Below are 15,817 nucleotides of genomic sequence, written 5' to 3' on the forward strand. Positions count from 1 at the left end.
TTTTAAAAGACCTTGTAATCACTTTGTCTTTAAGTTCTTTATATTTTTCCAAAATGATTTTTTAAATTGAAATTTAGGCCTCCAAAGCCATTCCAGTGCTTATTTAAACCTCTCTAATTTCTTCTCTACTCAGAGTTAAATTATTATATATGTTTAAGGAGTAAAAAGGTATTTGTGTACCTATATAAAATTATTTTGTAGTATTTGTAGCTTGGCACACTGGTAGAATTAGAAGTGTTTATGATTTTTTTTAACTGCAAGTTAAAAACAAGTATCAGGTTTTATACAGAGGGAGACTGCCATGTTGATAAATTTTAATTTCTTTCTCAGTTAACCACTTAGTACATATCACATGAATGTCATTCAGCGTTTTAGTTGTATCGTTGATTAAGCTGAATTAACCTGTCATTTTAGTATAGGTTTTAATAGTCAAATGGACAAGTTGATAAGATTTCAATAGCCATCTTATGAATTGAAAATCACATGGAAGAGATAGGTCCTCAGAAATGTCAAGCAGCTGTGTTCCTTAAATAATATACAGATGGCATATATCTTGTCAGAATAAGAAGAGTGAGGTCGAGTTATCAGAACTGTGTTAAACTTTTTTTGTTAGTATATCATTCTAATGCTTTGAATAGTGTTTCATATTCCTAGGGAATGGCAGATAAGGATTCAGGAGCTGGGAAGGGTTTTTTTTCACCCTATTTTTTTGCCTAAAATATTAGCTCTGAAGAATCCCATTCAACAATAAAAAAGAATGAACTATCAATACACACAACTTTGCTGTATCAAGAAAATTATGCTGAGTTAATAAAGCCAATCTCAAAAGTTTGCCTAGTACATGATTCCATCTCTATAACATTCGTGAAATGACAAAATTATGGAGATTAAGAACAGTAGTGTTGCAAGGAGTTAGGGATTGGGGTAAGTGAAGGGAGGTGAGCATAGCTGTAAAAAAATAACACAGGGAATCCTTATGATTGGAACTGTTTTGTGTCTTGACTTCAGTGATGATTACATGAAGCTACATACACATGAATGCATGTAAATCTGGTGAAATCTGGATAAAGTTGGTGAATTGTATCGATATCAGTTCCCTGGTTGTGATATTGTACTGTATTTATACAGGATCTTCTCCTTGATGGAAACTAGGTGAACGATATAGAGGAATCTTTCCGTGTTATTTCTTGCTACTGCATATGAATCTAGAATTATCTCAGCGTGAAAAGTTTAAAAAATTTCAGTGACTTACCTTTTTTTTCTTACATCATAGGTATTCCTGGTCTCTTCTAAATATAAGTTCTCTTCGTAATGTGTGGTGATCCTACTTTATGGAATACAGATTCTCTAAACTTTATTGTTCAAAAAAAGATACTGGATCCTAAAACATTTTCAGTTTGTTTCTCTGCTTCCATTCCCTTTATGCTTCTTCCAAAAACCTACCTAAAAGTAAAATAGAAAAGTGGTTTGGTGGCAGTGGCAAGGAAGAGAGAGAATAAGAGATAGCAGATCTAAGGGGCACCTGGGTGGCTCGATTGGTTAAGCGTCCGACTTCGGCTCAGGTCACGATCTCACGGTCCGTGGGTTCGAGCCCCGCGTCGGGCTCTGTGCTGACAGCTCAGAGCCTGGAGCCTGTTTCAGATTCTGTGTCTCCCTCTCTCTGTGACCCTCTCCCGTTCATGCTCTGTCTCTCTCTGTCTCAAAAATAAATAAACATTAAAAAAAAAATTAAAAAGAAAAAAGAGATAGCAGATCTTTGATTTAATGAAATCCATAGAAAGAAACTCCGTTTGAAGACATGTTACTCATATTTAGATAGCATATTTCACCTTCAAGGACTCTTGTGTATGACTTCTTTTATTCAAAGTAATGTTTGAGAGATAGATTCATCTATATTTTTGTGTGTATCAGTAATTTGTTCTTTTTTATTATTATTCTGCCTTCCATTGTTATCAGTATACCACAGTTTGTTCATCTATTTTCTGTTTATGGACCTTAGAGCTTTTTGGTTTTTAGCTATTAAGTATAAGGCTGCTGCGGACTGAGAAAATATTTGTAAATCACGCATCTGTTAAAGATTTCTTTCCAGAATATATAAAGAACTTAAAAATTCAACCCAATGAGGAAATGGGCAAAAGACTGATTCTTCACTACCGAGGATATATGGATGGCATAAAAACAAAATAGCCATTAGCTCTAACAGTTTGTTTGTTTTGTGGATTTTTTAGTGATTCTACATATAAGATCATGTCATCTGCAAATAAGGATAGATTTACTTCTTTTCCAATTTGGAGGCCTTTTTTCTTGCCTAATTTTGGCTATCATGTCCAGTACAGCGCTGTACAGGACTAGTAAAAGTAAACATCCCTTTTCTTTTGCCTCACCTTAGGAAGAAATCTTGCAATCTTTCATCATTTAGTATGATGTTAGCTGCAGGTTTATCATAGCTGTCCTTTAATCAGGTTATGAAAATTCCTTTTTATTCCTAGTTTGAAATTCCTTTCTAGTTCTAGTTTGTTGAATGTATTTATCATGAAAGGGTGTTGGATTTTGTCACATGCTTTTTTGTGTCTATTGAAATGATCATGTGGTTTTTGTACTTAGTTGGATTTGGTTTGCTGGTATTTTGTTGAGGATTTTTTTTTTTTTAATCTACATAGGGATATTGTTCTATATTTTCTTTTTCCTGGCTTAGGTATTGAGATGTACTACTGGCTCAACTCTGATGGAAAAATTTGAGAAAGATTGGTGTTAATTTTTATTTGAACATTTGATAGAGTTCACCAGGGAAGCTATAAATTTTCAGCTTTGTTGGACGATTTTTTATTTTTACTTTAAACAGTATTTATTGATATTCACTTTATGAAATACATACAAGGTCATGAATATAACCGGTTTATACAACCAAAAAAGATTTTGCAAATTCTCTTTCTTAAATTGAAAAACACAAGAACTATGTCAATATTTGGATATACCAGCATCCATATTCAGCATCAGGACAATGTGAATAACTTAATGTTCACATCTCCTTCTTCTCTCATACTTCCTCTGTCACCCCTCCCCTCCAACTTGCTTAAATACAAAAGGCTTCCATCTATCTGAAGTAGCCAGGGCTACTTGTGTCTGTACACTGTTTAGCCCAGGACTGAGGTTGCCTGTGCTGTTGGAAGATTTTTTTTTTTTATTACTGACTTAATTTCTTTACTTATTATTGGTTTATTCAGATTTTCTATTTCTTCTTGAGTCAGTGTTGGTAGTTTGTGTGTTTCTAGGTATTTGTCCATTTCATCTCTTTTACCTGTTATGTTGGCATACAATTGTTTATAGTATTCTCTTCTATTTGTTTTTATTTCTTTAAGGTCAGTAGTAATGTGTCTGCTTTCATTTATGACTTTAGTAATTTGATTCTTTTTTTCTTCATTCTAGCTAAATGTTGTTATATTGTTGAAACCAACCTTTGGTTTCATTTACTTTTCTCCAGTGTTTTTCTGTTTTGTTTTATTTCTGCTCTGATCTTTATCGTTTGCTTCCTTCTGCTTGTTTTTTGAGTATAATTTGCTCTTCCTTTTTGAATTTCTTAAGGTAGAAGCTTGGGTCATTGCTTTGAAATGTTTTCTCTCTTTTAATAAATGCGTTGTAAAGCTATAAATTTACCTCTCAGTACAGCTTTCACTGTATCCCCTAAATTTTGATATGTTGTGTGTTTTTGAGTGATCTCTGAAGTATTTTCTATGTTCTCTTATGATTTCTTTTTGACACATCAGTTATTCAGGAATGTGTTGTTGAATTTCCACGTATTTGTGAATGTCCCACAAACTTTTTGCTATTGATTTGCACCTCATTCTTATATAATCTTCTATATGTACTTGACAAGAAAGTATGTTCTGCTTGTTTTGGGTGGAGTATTCTAGAGATGTCTACCTTTATTTGTCAAAATTATTTTCACTGAGTACACACATTCTTACATATATTTTTGAAATCATGAGTTTGCACTATTCTAATTCCAGTTTTTCCCAATAAGGTTCTTTCTTGTTTACTTTCTTTTTTTTTTTTTTTTTTTTTTAATTTTAGTTTTAAGTAATCTCTACACCCAGCAGAGGGCTTGGGCCTGCAACCGTGAGATCAGGAGTTAGACGCTCTACTGACTGAGCCACCCAGGTGCCCCCTTGTTTACTTTGATTTCATGAAAATATCTGTTGTTCTGTAAAGAGAACCCTGAATCTTCACAACATCAACATCTTTACTCATTTGCTCATTCTAATAATACATCTAGAATAGTTTCATAATTGATTTGCTCATACCATAACAAACAAACTTTTAAAAAGTTCAGAATTTGGGGCGCCTCGGTGGCTTAGTCAGTTAAGTGTCTGACTCTTGATTTCAGCTCACAGTTTGTGAGTTTGAGCCCCACATTGGGCTCTGCACTGTCAGTGTGGAGCCTGCTTGTGATTTGCTCTGTCTCCCTCTCTCTCTACCCCTCCTGCTTGCTCTCTCTCACACTGTCTCAAAATAAATAAATAAACTTAAAAAAATTTTTTTAAATAAAAAAAATAAAAAGTTCAGAATTTGTTGCATTACTTTTGCTTTCTTACTCTACCCTGCCAGTGACTAATAGTATGTAATCAGATGCCTGTTTTTTTTAAGTTATTTGGATTAGTTCTTTTTTGCTCTTTTTCTATACACTATGGTTAGGGTAGTTGTATGCAGTGAAATTAGGTTCATTTGTTTACTTTTTACTTGTATTTTTTTCTTCTTTCCATTCTTACTGATTTAATTGTATTATTTATCATTTAATATATAACGTTACATAATGCATCCTGTTTCATAACATCATATGTTATTCAATATACTAGTACTGAGCTTAAGTTAAAGTTACACAAAAGGCATATCAGAAGTGTCAGTCTTATATATATTCCTCCTCAATAACTTTGGATATATTTTCTTTCTTTTTTTAAAAATATTTATTTTTGACAGAGAGAGAGACAGCATGAGCAGGGGAGGGGCAGAGAGAGAGGGAGACACAGAATCTGAAACAGGCTCCAGGCTCTGAGCTGTCAGCACAGAGCCTGATGCAGGGCTCAAACTCACGACCTGCGAGATCATGACCTGAGCCGAAGTCAGATGCTTAACTGACTGAGCCACCCAGGCGCCCCTCAAGGCTTTTTAAAAGAGAATTTTAGGGGCACCTGGGTGGCCCAGTTGGATGAGCATCCAACTGTTGATATTGGCTCATGTCATGATCCTGGGTTGTGGGATAGAGCCCCATGTCTGGCTCTGTACTAAGTGTGGAGCCTATTTGGGATTCTCTCTCTCTTCCCCCCCATCCTTCTCCCTCAGCCACCACCCCCCCCCCCCCCGCCCTTTCCCTACTTGTGCTCTCACTCTCTCTCTAAAATAAAAAAAAAAAAAAAGAAAATTTTAATTGTTAATACATCCATTCAGAAATTAAATTATTTCAGAAGTTAAACACAATAATCCCAAATTTTAATCTCTTTATTTATTTATTCATTTATTTTTATTTATTTTTATTTTTTAATTTTTTTAATGTTTTATTTTATTTTTGAGACAGAGAGAGACAGAGCATGAGCGGGGGAGGGTTAGGGAGAGAGGGAGACACAGAATCCGAAGCAGGCTCCAGGCTCTGAGCTGTCAGCACAGAGCCCGACGTGGGGCTCGAACTCACAGACGGTGAGATCATGACCTGAGCCGAAGTCGGAAGCTCAACTGACTGAGCCACCCAGGCGCCCCTATTCATTTATTTTTAAACTTTTATTTTTGAAAGAGAGAGAAAGAGAGAGTGCCAGAGAGGGAGGGGCAGAGAGAGAGGGAGACACAGAATCTGAAGCAGGCTCCAGGCTCTGAGCTGTCAACACAGAGCCCAATGCGGGCTTGAACCCACAAACCGTGAGATCATGACCTGAGCTGAAGTCGGATGCTTAACTGACTGAGCCACCCAAGTGCCCCCCAAATTTTAATCTCTTAATTATTTTTTTAACAGTGTTTAAAATTATTTAGGTGATAGACAAGTAAATTCTTTTTTGTTTTTAATGTTTGCTTATTTTTGAGGAGAGAGAGAGCACAGGGAAGGGGCAGAGAGAGAGAGGGAGACAGAGGATCCAAGTAGGCTCTGAGCTGTCAGCTCAGAGCCCAGTTGGGGGCTCGAACTCATGAACCGTGAGATCATGACTTGAACCAAAGTCAGACACTTAACCTACTTGGCAACCCAGATGCCCCTAAGTAAATTCCTTTTTTTTTTTTTTTAATGTTTGTTTATTTTTGAGAGAGAGAAAGAGTGGAAGTGGGGGAGGGCAGAGAGAAAAACAGTATCCAAAGCAGGCTCCAGTCTCTGTGCTGTCAGCACAAGTAAATTCTTATTGTACAATATTCAGGAGTACAGAAATGCAGTGTGGAATATGAAAGTTCCCCTTCACTTTCCCTTTCATCCTCACACCTCTTTCTCACAGGTGAACACCATTAGTAGTTTGGAGATCATCTTTGTAGTCCCTTTTCAATACGTTTAGAATACATGCATATGTGTGCATTAAATTTTTTTTTTTTTTTTTAACATTTATTCATTATTGAGAGACAGAGAGAGCACAAGCATGGGAGGGGCAGAGAGAGGGGGAGACACAGAATCTGAAACAGGCTCCAGGCTCTGAGCTGTCAGGACAGAGCCTGACTCAGGGCTCAAACTCACAAACCGTGGGATCATGACCTGAGCCAAAGTCCGACGCTTAAACTGACTGAGCCACCCAGGTGCCCCTGCATATGTGTGTTTTAATGTGAACCTAGTCATTTATAGATTCTGGCCTTTTCATTCCTGATAATACTAGTCCAGGCTCTGGTCCTCATTGTCCTGGATTACTACAGTAACCCCAGTAGATCTCTTTGCCTTGTTCTCTTCAAATCCATTTTTTTTTTTTTTGGTTGTTTTGTTTGTTTCCTAAATTCCACATAAGAGTGAAGTCATACGGTATTTGTCTTTCTAAGACTTGCTTACTTTGCTTAGCATTATACTCTCTAGCTCTATACTCTCTATACACTATACTGTCTAGCTCCATGTCGTTGTATACAGCAAGATTTCAATCTTTTTTCATAGCTGAAAATCTATTTTTAAAATCAAATTATCACTCTGATTAAAACCTTCAGTGGCATCACATTCTCTGTGCAATGGGATAAATTCTAAGCCCCTTAACATAACATTTGAGGTCCTGTAAGACTGACTCTTTTCTTTTCACTTTCATTTTGAGCAGTTCCCTGCCTCAAACTTTATTCCATTAATTCTGAGTTGAGTCTAGGGTTGTTTTTTTTTTTTCTACACATCCTAATGTCTGTTAAGTTGCTTTTCATTCTTAGTTCCTCTTCTTTTGAAATGTTCTCCACTTACTCTTTTAGCCTGATTAACACCTGCTAATCTAATCCTTTTATCATGGTGATTAAGAGGCTGGACCTTAGGTTAGCATTTTGCATTATTCCGTTTAATTTCTTTAGAATCGCAGTATTTAACTCCTTTTTTTTTTTTAAACGTTTATTTATTTTTGAGACCGAGAGAGCATGAACGGGGAGGGGCAGAGAGAGAGGGAGACACAGAATCTGAAGCAGGGTCCAGGCTCTGAGCTGTCAGCACAGAGCCCGATGCAGGGCTCGAACTCACGGACCATGAGATCCTGACCTGAGCCGAAGTCAGACGCTCAACCGACTGAGCCCCCCAGGCGCCCCCACAGTATTTAACTTCTATAGTCTTGTTTTGTCATCTGTGAAATTGGAATAATATATACCTCAGAGTTATTTGAGATTAAATGAGATAATATAAAGTGCTTAGCACAATATCTGTTTAAAAAACAAGAACTTGGGCATTTTGTCTTTTCAGAAAGACTCAGGCAAGAGACTATAGATGCATCTCTCTGTTGTGCATATCTCTAACACTGTAGTTACACACTGCTTTTAAGCTTTGTGAGTGGGTCTCCTCCCAGTTAGACTTTGAACTCCTTAAAATCAAGGGCTGCCATGTTTATCTTTGTATTATGGGTACCAGGCACATAGAGATTCAATAATATTTCTTGACTATCCATATGAAGTTTGAAAGAGCTAATCCTCTTCAAACAGTGCAGTATCATTTGCACAGGAAGCACATGTAAGTGTGTATACCCTTTGTCCAAGTGAGAATTTTTGTTTTCCCTTTCTCTGCAAGTAGTAAAGGCTTAAACTTAGTAATTACATTTATTTCCACCACACTGAGCTGTGATGCCACAAACTGAAAATCCAGGGAAGCCAGGGGAAATTGGCAGTCTTAAGGATTAGATCATTTTTCCCTATTCAGTTTGTGTTCCTGTATTTATGGAATTTGGTTTGAGGATGGTCGGTGAAAGTTCTTTATATTCATGTACAATTTGAAAATTGGACTAAAAAAATATTTCTCAAGAGATATTTTGGTGAGATAATGCTTGACAAGCTACCCAGTTGCTTTACTGTACCCCAACACTCGAAGTTTTTTGAGTGCTTACAAATGACGATAACCCTACCAGATGTTATCTGTCTTCTATAGGTAAAAAATCTGAGGCTTAGCATATATAACTTACTCAAGGTTCCAGAGCAGGAAAGTGGAGAAACTAGAATTTAAACCTAGTTGCTCCAGTGCTCATTCTTCTTCCATTACACCATACTGCTTTTCTAAATAAACTGAAAACAATTTGTTTGAATTTATAGCATTTAATAGTGCTTTTATTAAAAAAATTTATTCAAGTATACTTAACATACAGTGTTATTTTAGTTTCAGGTATAGTGCTTTTAGTTACTGGTGACTAAACATTTTAATGACTAATAGAAACCTTTATAGTAAGATATTTAGGTAATATTTAAAGAGATAATTTTTTTTAAGTTGTAATTCATGTAGTATTTCTTGAAGGTATGTATATTTTATTTTCAATTTGAATCACCAGTAGAAGGATTTACTTGACATCTCAGTTTTCTTAGACTTTCACACACTTGTTTATTTCTCCCCTTGTTGCATAATCCCCATGCATTATATTTGGTCAGGAGGAAGGAAATTTGCAGATGTTTGTCTTTTAAACTTCGACTTGCTCTGAAATTTGTAATTAACCTCTAGAATGTTCTGAATTTATCCCCCATATGCCAAAGATCTGTAAATTTCTTTCCACATGAGCTGAAATTTTCAGGTGATGGAGTAAAATATTTGTGAACACAGATGTTTTCCTTAAAAGCGGTTAATGATCAGGAAAAAAAGACCTCAGTGGAAATACTTTATATTCCTTCTGTAATATGATTGGCATATAAATACTTCCTTCCTCTGTAGTTCACATTGTTCATTTTCTAAGGGAGGAAATAACTAAATTGAGAATTAAGACATAGTATTATTTATCCTATTGATTTTTTTTTTTTTTCTCCCAGAGAAAACTAAAAATGATTTGGACTGACTAAGGCCACTCCATTCTGTGAAACTCATTGTTTGCTTACTATTGGCAGGCCTCATTAGGGGGTAAATTTGCTTTTTCTGTGTGTTTGCCTCTAATGATTCCTGTCTCTTAGGGGAACTTGTCATTTTCCTAACCTGGCCAGTCTTAAACAATTCAGACTATTAGTTATTTTTTCTGCCCTCCAATTTTTTCCTATTATTCTTAGGTTTTCAAGTATTTAAAGCTGAGGCTATTGGTCGCTGAGATATTGCCTGGTTAGGGTTCGGCATTGTGCCCGAATTTGTTGGGCCTCTCAGGGCCAGAGTTCTCTGTGCTTTAACAAATGAGCTACAGTTCTCAAAAGATCATTGAAGCTTGTTTGTTGATCCTGTATTCTCATCCAGAGGAAGTAGATCTTTGAGAATGTCTAAGGAAGGGTAAGTGAGTTTATTATTCTTTCTCCTTCATTTTTCTCAGTGAAAAAAATGTTCTAGTCATCTGTGAATTGGAAGATTAATAAGCAGTGTTACCAGCCGGACAGAGAAGGTAGAGGGAGAGATTGAAAGAAATTTAGCTGAAAGCTTACGTTGTTAATGCTTCACATATACTCTACTATAAAGTTTTACTATTGCTATTTTGAAAGACAGCATTGAGGATGGATACTCTCCATAGGAATTTAGTGAGCTTTAAGCACGCTGTTTACTCTGTGGTAAACTGATTTTGTTTTTCTGCGGCAAGTGTTTATGAAAACTGGAAATAAATAGGGGTGTCTTTCCAAAGAATTTTATATAGACATGAGTGAAGTTTAAAAGCTCAAAGGCATTTTCAAATAATTTGTGCCTGTGGAAAATGTTGTGAAAGATTCAGTGAAAGGCGGCTTGTGATTTTGTTTCTTTCTGGGAAGTGTAGACAAAAAGTAATTTTGAGTAGAATCCCCTATGCCTTTTTACTTTGCAATATAAAATAGTTCCATGTTAGGGTTTTCACTGTTTTTATATTATTGTTTCTTAAGCCTCAGAGTTTGAATTGCTACTGCTATTCTTTTTGTCACTACTATAATAGGTGACATGTAAGTTAATGATTGCATACTAATTATTTTACTCCTAACCTTCAAGCGTAACTAGACCTAGTTAATTTCAGAGACATTCTCTGGTTAAGTAGGACGCAGATCACAAAAAAAATTTTTTTAATACAGTAAATTTTAATTTTGATTTTCTGGAAGCTCTTAATTCTTTTTCTAGTTCTTTGTTCTATTAGAAATTTTGAATACTTTCAGGGCTCCATGTTTACAGTTTTTAAAAAATCTAGTCGTGTTGATTTTGAGCAAACTAAAATTGGCCCACTTTACTGTAATTTGAAATCTCATTAGAGAACAACCATGGGCATAATAATTCTGTATTATTTTTAGAACTCTCATGACATCACTAGATTTGAAGTTTCTTTAAATGTGAAAATTAGAAAGAACTGCCTCTTTAGGGTTAGTATGTTTTCTTTCTAGTATCAACTATACCTGCAGTTGTTAAACAATTTTTATGATAAAGATGATCACAGATGCTGGTAATATTGGCCCGTCTTGTACACATGATTGTTTATAAAGCTGGTTTGTAGATTTAAAAACAGTATTTTTAGGGGCACCTAGGTTGCTCAGTCAGTTAAGCATCCAGCTCTTGATTTCAGCTCGGGTCATGATCTTACAGTTCATGAGTTCAAGCCGCACAGCGAGCTCTGCACTGACAGCATGGAGCTTGCTTGGGATTCTGTCTTTTCCCTACCTGTCTCTGCCCCTCCCCCACTCTCTTTCTCTAAACAGATAAACATTAAAAAATCAGTTAAAAAAAGAACTATATTTCTAGGTGCAGTCAAAATTCTTAGAAAGTAATTAGTATTAATTTTCTCCCTAAAGTGTGTGTTAGAATTAGTTAGAAAGAAATCTATATAAACCAAATGACACCATAAGGGTTGAGATATTCTTTTAGGTTTATTTTCTAGGAGCCCCTGGGGCAATTTCCATGCTGTATGAATAGGTAATGAGCAAGTTCATTTTTTTAAATTATTTTTTTAACATTTATTTTTTAAAGACAGAGTACTAGTTGGGGAGGGGCAGAGAGAGAGAGAGAGAGAGAGAGAGAGAGAGACAGACAGAATCTGAAGCAGCCTCCAGGCTCTGAGCTGTGAGCACAGAGCCCGACACAGGGCTCGAACACATGAACTGTGAGATCATGACCTGAGCCGAAGCTGGGCGCTTAACCGACTGAGCTACCCAGGCACCCCTCACTTTTTTTTTTTTTTTTGAAGATTAGCTTTTATAGTTGCTTGCTTATTTATTTATTTATTTATTTGTTAATTAATTAATTAAAAGTAAGCTCTACCCCCAATGTGGGGCTTGAACTCATGATGCTGAACCATACTCTACCGACTAAGCTAGCTAGGCTCCCCTGAGCAAGTTCATTTGAAATGTATGGATAATATAAATGAAATCAGAGTTTATTCTCCTTTGCTGTTTTTAGAAATAAATAGATAAATTTTGTATTTTGGTATGAAAAGAATTCTAATATTCACAGTTTGTATATGTGTAATATTTAGACATAGATATCATTTGATATCTGTGAAATATTTTCCTAATGGTAATAGGAAAAGATTGTTATTAAGTTAAATCACCAAAAATTATACTTGAGCCTTATGTAAACCTGTGATATTGGAGACACTGTGGTATTAGTGTAAGAATAGTCATATATAGATCATGAAACCTAATAGGGACTTCATAGACCCTCACATACATAGTCAATTGATTTTTAACAGTGAGGCAAAGATAATTCAATGATTGGAATAACTGAACATTCATTCAGAAAAAAAGAGTCTTGACCTTTACCTCAAACCATATATAAAAAATAACACAAAATGGATCTAGACCTAAATATAGAAGTAAAAAAGTAAAGTGTAGGTGAAAATCTTCGTGATCTTGAATTAGCTAAAAATTTCTTGGAGAAAATACATAAAAACATGAAAATCAAAATTGTTCAATTGGGTTTCGTGAAAATTAAAAAAAAAAAACCACAAAACTCTGCTATTTAAAAGACACCATTAAGAAAATGAAAAGGCAGGGCGCCTGGGTGGCTCAATTGGTTAAGCGTCCGACTTCAACTCAGGTCATGATCTCGTGGTTTGTGAGTTTGAGCCCCGCATTGGGCTCTGTGCTGACAGCTCGGAGCCTGGAGCCTGCTTTGTATTTTGTGTCTCCTCTTCTCTCTGCCTGCCCCTCCCATGCTCATGTTCTGTCTCTCTGTCTCTCAATAATAAATAAACATTAAAATTTTAAAAAAAAAAACATGAAAAGGCAAGCCACAGACTGGGAGAAGATATTCTCAATACATATATATCTAATAAAGGACTTATGACCAAAATATATGAAGAATTCTCACAACACAACAATTAAGACAAACCCAGTTTAAAAATGGGCAAAAGATTTGAATAGATGTTCCACACAGAAAAAGAAATGGCCAATAGGCACTTGAAAAGATGCTCTACAGCATTAGTCATTAGGGAAATATGAATTAAAAAAACACAATGGGATACCATTGCAGACCCACTAGAATGACTAAAATTAAAAACACTGTAGGGGCGTCTGGGTGACTCAGTCGGTTAAGTGTCCTCAGGTCATGATCTCACTGTTTGGGAGTTTGAGCCCCGCATGGGGCTCTGTGCTGACAGCTCAGAGATTGGAGCCTGCTTCGTATTCTGTGTCTCCTTTCTCTGCCCCTCCCCTGCTCATGCTCTGTCTCTCTCTCGGTCTTAAAATAAATAATCATTAAAAAAAAAAAAAACAAAACCCAAATACTGACAATATGGAGCACCTGGAACTCTTATGCCTTGCTGATGAGAATACAAAAGAGAAAAACGTTTGGGCAATGCCTTTTAAAGTTAAACATGACCGGGGTGCCTGGGTGGCTCAGTTGGTTGAGTGTCTGACTTCAACTCAGATCATGATCTCACAGTTTGTGAGTTTGAGCCCCACAAGGGGCTCACTGCTGTCAGTGCAGAGACCACTTTAAATCCTCTGCCTCCCTCTCTCTCTGCCTCCATTCATCCTTTCTCTCTCAAAAATGAATAAACATTAAATAAAAAAAAAAAAACCAACCCACAACTATTATGTTAAACATACCTAGTAATTCCACTTATAGGTATTTACCCAAGAGAAATGAAAGCATATCTCCCACACAGATTTGTATGTGAGTGTTTATAGCAACATTATTTATAATAGTAAAAAACTGGGAACTGCCCAAAGTATCTAGTAACTTAATGGATAGACAAATTGTGGTATATCCATAATATGGAATATTGCTCAGGAATAGAATAACTAATTTTGATACATGTAACAACATGAATGAGTATCAGAAATGTGCTAAGAAAGAAGAGGCCAGGCACAAACTATAGCTTATTTGATTCCATTTATATGAAAACTGTAGTGACAGAAAGTATAGATCAGTGGTAGCTTGGGGCAGAAGTCGGGGTGATATTGCAAAAAGACATGAGGGAGGGGTGTCTCGCTGGCTTGTTGGTCAAGCATGCAAGTCTTGATCTTGGGGTTTTGAGTTCAAGCCCCACGTTGGGTATAGAGATTACTTTAAAAATAAAATCTTTTAAAAAAGGGAGACTTGAAAGACCATTTGGGGTTGATTATGGTAGTTGTTACATAAGTGTGTATGATTGCCAGAATGCACCAAACTTTAAAATGGGTGAATTTTATGTTGAGTAAATGATACCTCAATAAAGTTGGTGGGGGATGAGACTTGAGAAGCTCCTCAGCTTGCTTATTTAAAATTTTGTGAATAAAAAGGTTATTATTTATTCTTCTTTACGGGAATGTACTTGGGGGAATACAGATGATTTAGGATGTGTTATGCAGGAAAAATGCACTCTCCTAGTGTCATGATTGCTTCCTGATCCTTTAGAGTTGTTGGATCCTCTAGAGTAACTAGAGTTACTAGTGCTGCTTTCTATTAGGTAAGAGGTCAAAATGAGTTTTATCATTTGCTTTTATTTTAACTTCTAGATTTTGACCTCTCTTTTCCATTATAGCACAGTGAGTACAGTTGTTAAGTTTGCCTAATAACATTGGATAATCATACTTTCTTCTTACTTTTATTCTGCAAAATTTAACCTTTGTATTTTGCTCCATTTTATAAATTATCCTCCATACATTGGTCTTTGCTTTAAAAATTTGTGGAGAAAAAAATGAAAAAGAATTTAGAGGAAAATATGAAAAAAAGGATTGGAAAAATTTGTATTTATTTAGACTGAGGTTCTAGAACAGTAAATTTATATTCAGAAGTACTGATATTTTCTCTGGTGTCTCTCTTAATTTGTATATTCTTCATTTGCTAGTCTTCTCTTTTATTCCCCGCCATCTGCTCTCATTACTGCAGTTCCTTCATTTCGGAAAGAAGGTGAAAGGAATTTTAATGTCTCTTCCTTAAAGAGAATCTCCTTAAAGTGTGCTTTGAAAGCTTTACTGGTCATAGTATGACCAGTAAGTACTCCTAGTATTTTATACACATTTTTTTCACATCTAAACATCTCTGAAATTGGGCTGCATCTAGCAATATACCACCTAGAATTAAGTTGAGTTCTTCCAGATGATTTCATTTCTTTCAGTCACCTAAGGGCAATATTAACCATCCTAGCAATGTAAATGTGTACCACAAACTTACTACATGACTGTTCAAATTCTCAAAGGGAGGTTTTCCCCCCTGCCTTTAGACTGTGTCAGGGCTGAGATGTACAAATTTTCTTGTGTGTTTCTTCAGTGCTGTAGATTTATTTCTTCTTTTTCTTCATATTATGGGTATAGCTCTGTGGTATTGTAGCTTTATGAGGCTCTAACTTTTCTTGGGCATCCCTTCCACCCACCCCCACACCCTGCTTTTAGTGGCATATAATATGGGTGAGTTTTACAACTGATGGCCTCTTAAATTTTAATCATCTTTAATTTTGCTCTGTGCATGCCACCATAGTCACTTCTTTTCCCTGGAACATTTTTTTATTGAGTATTTGAATAAGAAAAGTGAATATTTAAAAAGACTTTTTAAAATGTTCTATTTATTTTTGAGAGAGAGAGAGAGAGACAGAGTACTAGCAAGGGAAGGGCAGAGGGATAGGGAAACACAGAATCCAGAGCAGGCTCCAGGTTATGAGCTGTCAGCACAGAGCCCTATGTGGGGCTTGAACTCTTGAACTGTGAGATCATGACCTGAGCCAGAGTCGGACGCTTAACCGACTGAGCCACCCAGGCGCCCCTTGTTGTTAATACTTTTTTTTTTTTTTAATTTTTTTAAATGTTTATTTATTCTTGAGAGACCGTGTGTCAGCTGGGGAGGGCAGAGAGAGAGGGGGAGACAGATCTGAAG

The 15,817-nt window shown here is 36.0% G+C and overlaps 1 protein-coding gene across 6 annotated transcripts in view; it reads left to right on the top strand.

The window, feature by feature from the left end:
• NT5C2 (5'-nucleotidase, cytosolic II) overlaps positions 1–15,817 on the top strand; it is a 148,973-nt gene that overhangs the window by 75,404 nt on the left and 57,752 nt on the right. The window contains exon 1 of one of the 6 annotated variants that reach the window (XM_078434798.2): positions 8,931–9,850. The exons of the other annotated variants lie outside the window; for them this stretch is intronic. Coding sequence (XP_078290924.1) covers positions 9,837–9,850 — 14 coding nt within the window. The 5' untranslated portion in view covers positions 8,931–9,836. Of the gene's footprint in view, positions 1–8,930; positions 9,851–15,817 lie in introns of those variants that run through there. 6 annotated transcript variants of the gene reach the window in all.

This window comes from Panthera onca, chromosome D2 (genome assembly GCF_046562875.1).
Source record: "Panthera onca isolate mPanOnc1 chromosome D2, mPanOnc1 haplotype 2, whole genome shotgun sequence".
Lineage (NCBI taxonomy): Eukaryota > Metazoa > Chordata > Mammalia > Carnivora > Felidae > Panthera > Panthera onca.